Raw genomic sequence first — 6,439 nt, forward strand, 5'->3', positions numbered from 1 at the left:
TTAGGCATTTCCCACCCACAAGGTATTTGATGAAATGCCTGAGACAACTCTCCTAAGCTTTTAACATACTTTACCAAAGACATTTGTTGTTAAATGTGTTAAGATAGCCAATAGACTTGTTAGTAATGATTGCTTTCATATTTTTCAACCAAAGACATTTGATGTTTGAGGTATGTTAGTAAATGAACATTCATCTAGACATAGAGTTTGTTTAAGATTGTGTCTAAGCTTAAGGTTGATAGTTTGATTGATCATTTGCCATCCTTAGTTTGATACTTGATCACCCAAGGTCTAATCCCTATGCCCATGAGTTCTATTTTCCCTTAGTCAAGAAAGTATCATTCTGTAATTGCTTTCTAGTATTAGTAGTAGTTTAAAACTCATCTAAATCATTGGTTGCACTTAGATTAAGTGAGTACTTGCATTCTCGGTGCTTTGATATCCCTCAGAACTGGTTCGACAATCACTATACTACAACATTTGTCTTAGGAGCCTTGAAAACTCCTAACATCACATGGCCGTCTTGTATGTTTTTGTTTAGTCTATGAGGTGTTTCTTACCTTTTAGCTACTGGTTGTGATTCCGGTGCTTTAGGCATATATCTTCCTACTTCTTGGTGGTTTTGGCCTTTCGATTATTATTCTCCCTCTGGCTCGTTTTCTTGGTTATTGCATTGATTCTCTAGTTTCTTATTTTTTGTTTGATTATCTTATGATATTAATAGTGAACTAAATATATCATTTGTAAATGAAAGAATAAAAATTAGTAAAAATAATAAAATAGTGAAAGTTTATGCTATTTTTAGTTGTGAATAAATTAAATATTTACAATATATTTATATTATTTTATTTTATTTAGTTTAGTCATCTTTGATGTTGTATTCCTCGTTGTTGGCTTACCGTCAATAATCTCTGCTCGTCTTGGTTTTCAAGATCTAGTTTTTGGTATTCTGACTTCTATGCTCTCTTTCATAGCTCGAGGACAGCCTTATAGTTTGTTGATTTCGTTTCGTCTCCCTTTCTCTCTCTATTCTCGCATCTCTTTGCAGCTTTCGTCGCATCTTTGGTGGCTCTCCCTTTCACCATGTTTGCCACTCGAGGTTTTGATAATGTTTCCATTCGTGTATGTTATGTGGGCTTGGAAGGTTATTTCTGGTCTCAAGTTTAGTCTCTGATTTCTCGGTGGTTGTCTTCCTTTCTCTCTCCCTTAAATTATTTATTTTCTTTCCATGTTTCCCTTAGAATAGGTGTGCGGAGTTAGTCTCTTGGACATTTGGTCCCTTCTATCTAGAGCTTTGTGATTTTTTACTTGCATGGTCGTCTTGTATGTTTTTGTTTAGTTTGTGAGGTGTTTCTTACCTTTTAGCTATTGGTTGTGATTCTGGTGCTTTAGGCATATATATTCCTACTTCTTGGTGGTTTTGGCCTTTCGATTATTATTCTCCCTCTGGCTCGCTTTTTTGGAAATTGCATTGGTGCTCTAGTTTCTTATTGTTAGTTTGATTATCTTATGATATTAATAGTGAACCAAATATATAATTTGTAAATGAAATAATAAAATTAGTAAAAATAATAAATGGTGAAAGTTTATGCTATTTTTAGTTGTGAATAAATTAAATATTTAAAATATATTTATATTATATTATTTTATTTATTTCTTGAATTTTAGGGACCAATAAGTGTGAGAAGGATTAGATAGTACACAATTAGAAATTGATGAAACAAATTGTAATAATCTAAAAAAGAAGAATTTAAAATACAAAAAAAAAAATATGAAGACACATGTCAACAAAACCCTCTTCCACATGTAATAAGAAGGGAAAAAACCAACTTTATATATAGACACATGTCAACAAACCCCCCTTTCCACATGTCATAAGAGGGAAAAAAACCAATTTTATATATATATATAGATATCATTTTTGATATGTTTATAATTATGATTTTTAACTGCAGATGAAGTATTTTATACGGAGCAGTGTCTGAATAGAGGCTAATGACGCATTTGTTTCAGGGCCAAACTAAATTAACTTGCTTTAGGGACCAATAATAGCGGACGATAGTCTTTAGTTTTACTTGTTACAGCCGGTTTTAGGCAATATACAAGTGTGTTGTTAAAAAAAAAACACTCCCTCTGTTTCAAAATGTTATATATTTTAGGTTTTTCACACATTTTAATAAAACATATTAAATTTGCATAGTTTTTTGTGATTATTTTTTTTCGATAATTTTAAGCCAATAAAAATTTAATAGTGAAGTTAACCTTTTTGAAGTTTGTAATTAGTTAATAAAACTTGCATTGAAAATGCAAAAAATAGATCATTTTGAAACAAAAATTTTCTCTAGAATATGTAACATTTTGAAACCGAGAGTAATATTCAAGTGTTGGGTTCAAATCCACGCCGTTGCATTTTCAGTATATTTTACACTTCTTGTGATAATAGGCCAAATATGTTTTTTTCATCTGGGTCATCAATTGTGAGGCACAGCCCTGATTTTATATGTTTAAAGAATTTTCCACTGAAATTGAACTTCACATGTCTATATCGCAGAATAAAAATGGATTGTGTATATTAAATTGGGCAATTTTCCTAAATAGACTTTTTCAAGTTTTGATCACAAAAATAGACCACAAGGAAAAAAATGATCAAAATGTTTCATTTAATAGGTAAAATTACTCTAACACCCTAGATATATTAAATTTTTTTTTTATATAGTTTTAGATTATATGTTTTCAGATTCGAACTTTTTTATAATTTTTTTTTTTATAAATTTTTTTTTCGAAATTTTTTTTTTCGAAATTTTTTATTTATTTATTTTTTTCAAATTTTCTTTTTGTAATTCGAAAATACTTTTTGAAACTATTTTTAAATTTTTATTTACAAATTTTTAATATTTATTTTTTATTTTATAAAATTTTAAGTCTCAATCCCAAATCTCCACCTCATAACTCTAAACCCTAAGGTTTGGATTAGTTAATCATAGGGTATAAATGTATATTTATCTCTTTAATGAAATATTTTGATCATTTTGATCTTTAGGATCTATATTTGTGATATAAACTTTTTTAGTGGTATCGTAAAGTATTTCTCTATTAAATTTTTCGGTCAAAATCTATTTAAATATAAATATTTATTCTATATTTTGGTTTATTCAAATCTTTTGGTGATGTTTCAATTTTGTAGTGTCCTTTCCAAATTCATATCATCTATGAATTTTATATTATATAAATATGCAACATCCAGTTGTACACTGAATTACTAATGATGAGCAAATGACTTGGTGTTCAAGGCTATAATTATTTCAGCCTTAACAGCAAGTATACAAAAGATCATGAGGTGAAAATGGCTGAGCTTAGAAGGGAGATTGCGGATACGATGGCTTCGTACTGCTCGGTATAGAAGAGACACTACAAGAAAACACGCCTGTTGCAAGAGAAATTTGCGGGGAAAAAAGTCCTCGCAAATTTGCAACGGATCTGCAAGTGCATTGCGAGGAAAACAATTTTCCTCGCAAAACGTTCGCAAATTTGCGTCGAAATACTTTCCTCGCAAAGTTGCAACCAATTTACGAGACTTTTCCGCAAACTCACGCAAAACAGTCACAAATTTACGATAGACGTTGTCGTCGCAAATCTGTTACAAATTTGCAAGGAATCTGCGTGTGAATTGCAATACCATATACGTTCGTTGCAATTCCGTCGCAAAAAAAAACAGATAGGTTGGTGATACACGTTTTTTTTGTGTAACTAATTTATGAAATGCATTTAATCTCGCAAAAAACGGATAGGTTGGTGATACGCATTTTTTCTAAGTGTAACTAATATTTGCACGGGAAAAATCTCTCTCGCTAATCCCTTGCAAAGGGGAGAGGCATCGCAATTCCGTTGCAATATCTGTCGCAATTCCGTTGCAAGTGTCTTGCAAATATTTTTCAGATGTCTATATATAGCAGCTGTGAGAAGTGAGCGAACATTGGAAAAAAAAAAAAAAAAAAAAAAAAAAAAAAAAAAAAAAAAAAAAAAAAACAAAAAAAGAACAAAAAGTTGAGATAAATATATTGCCGTGAGTTGTGAGTAAGAAAAAAAAATAAAAATTTGAGAGAAAAATGGCGTCCGGACATGAAATATACACGTTACGGGCATGGATGTACAATCATAAAGATCCGGAGACTGGTGAAGTGACGAAAGAGTATCGGACTGGACTACAAGGATTCTTACAACAAGCAACTAACCAACCATTCGCAAGGGAACATGATAAAATCTTTTGTCCCTGTAGAAAATGCAAGAACGAGCCATATTTAGAAATAGATACTGTGAAGAGGCATCTTTACAATAGAGGATTTAGACCAAACTACTACATATGGTTTTTGCATTGGGAAGGTGCATCAAGTAGTAGTACGGGTCGGGGATTTGAACTGCCAAATTATAATGCAAATTATTATATTCCTCATGAGCCAAATATGTTTGGAAATAATGCGGGTGATGGGTATGAGCAAAATATGTTTTGAAATAATGCGGGGGATGGGTATGTGCAAAATATGTTTGGAAATAATGCGGGAGATGGGTATGAGCAACAGGGAAATAGGTATCATGATATGGTTACAGATGCATTGCATGAAGCTGTTATTCCTGATAGTATTAGGGAAGAACCTAACATAGACGCACAACGGTTTTATAATATGTTAGACGCTGCCAATGAACCCATCTACGAAGGATGTAGAGAAGGGCTTTCTAGATTATCACTAGCATCTAGGATGATGATCATTAAAAGTGATCATAATCTAAATGAGAAGTGCATGTATTTGTGGGCTGAAATCATTAATGAGTATTTACCAGAAGGTAATCTTGCTGCTGATAATTTCTATGAAATTCAGAAGCTAGTTGCGGGTCTTGGTCTACCATCTGAAATGATTGATGTATGCGTTGACAACTGCATGATTTACTGGAAAGATGATGAAATACTGACGGAATGTCGATTTTGTCAAAAGCCAAGATATCAAGAAACCACAGGAAGGAATCATGTGCCATACAAACGTATGTGGTACTTACCGATCACAGATAGATTGAAGCGTTTATACCACTCAGAAAGGACAGCCGCATCGATGAGATGGCATGCCCAACATTCGGTGAAAGATGGCGAGATTACTCATCCCTCAGATGCGAAGGCATGTAAACACTTTCAAATCGTATATTCCAACTTTGCGAGTGAGTTTTGAAACGTTTATCTTGGCTTATGCACAGATGGATTTAGTCCATTTGGTATCTGGAAGGCAATACTCTTTATGGCCTGTCATCTTGACACCATACAATCTCCCTCCGGAGATGTGCATGCAAAGAGAATTTTTGTTCTTGAGTATTCCAGTGCCTGGTCCAAAACATCCAAAGAGAGCACTTGATGTTTTTTTGCAACCTTTGACCCATGAGCTGAAACTGTTGTGGCATTATGGCGTGCAGACATGGGATTACTTGCAGCAACATAACTTTAATATGCGTGTAGTGCTTATGTGGACCATTAGTGACTTCCCCGCATATGAAATGTTATCGGGTTGGACCACACATGGAAGATTATCATGTCCATATTGTATGGATAGGACAGATGCTTTTCAGCTGAAAAATGGGAGGAAGTCATGTTGGTTTGATTGTCACCGTAGGTTTCCTCCGCCGCATCATACATATCGTAAGAACAAGAAATTGTTTAGGAAAAACAAGGTAGTGCATGTTCCTCCCCCAGTAATGCAATCAGGAGCATCTTTGTTAGAGCAGATTGATTATTACGGTGCTAAGGAGACATGTAAAGTGGGGGGAAATTGGCACACTCCACCTAACATGCCAGACGGATATACGACATCTCATAATTGGCATAAAAAGAGCATATTTTGGGAACTTCCATATTGGAAGGGTCATCTCTTAAGGCACAACCTTGATGTGATGCACATAGAGAAGAATGTTTTTGATAATATCATGAACACTTTTTGGATGTGAAGGGGAAGAGTAAAGATAATTTGAAATCGAGGTTGGATTTGCCAGAGTTATGTGCAAGACCAGAGCTGCATGTGACAAGAGAGGGAAAATTACCAGTTCTGAATTTTAGATTGTCTGGGGTGGCGAAGCAAAAGTTGTTTGATTGGGTAAATTCTGATGTAAAGTTTCCAGATGGATATGTGTCAAAATTCTCAAGATGCATCGAGCAAGGAAAAAAAATTTCTGGTATGAAGTCACGACTGTCACGTTTTCATGAAGCGGCTCCTACCGTTCGCAATGACGGAGCTATTACCGAAACATGTCCATGAAGCAATAGCCGGTGATAAAAGTGACTTTTAAAATTATATATAAATTTATTGTCTTTGTTAATTGAAATAATATTTTTGTTTGATGATGAATTTGTAGGAGTTGGAGCATTTTTTAGGGATTTATGCACTCGAACATTGACTGAGGATGG

General features: G+C 33.7%; 1 protein-coding gene across 1 annotated transcript; it reads left to right on the forward strand.

The window, feature by feature from the left end:
• The first annotated feature begins 4,538 nt into the window (after positions 1-4,538).
• Positions 4,539-5,995, forward strand: LOC111201800. The gene is made up of 3 exons (XM_022694130.1): positions 4,539-5,165; positions 5,242-5,791; positions 5,985-5,995. The coding sequence occupies exons 1-3, from the start codon at positions 4,539-4,541 to the stop codon at positions 5,993-5,995; spliced, it is 1,188 nt and encodes a 395-aa protein (XP_022549851.1).
• Positions 5,996-6,439: the final 444 nt, after the last annotated feature.

This window comes from Brassica napus, chromosome C1 (genome assembly GCF_020379485.1).
Source record: "Brassica napus cultivar Da-Ae chromosome C1, Da-Ae, whole genome shotgun sequence".
Lineage (NCBI taxonomy): Eukaryota > Viridiplantae > Streptophyta > Magnoliopsida > Brassicales > Brassicaceae > Brassica > Brassica napus.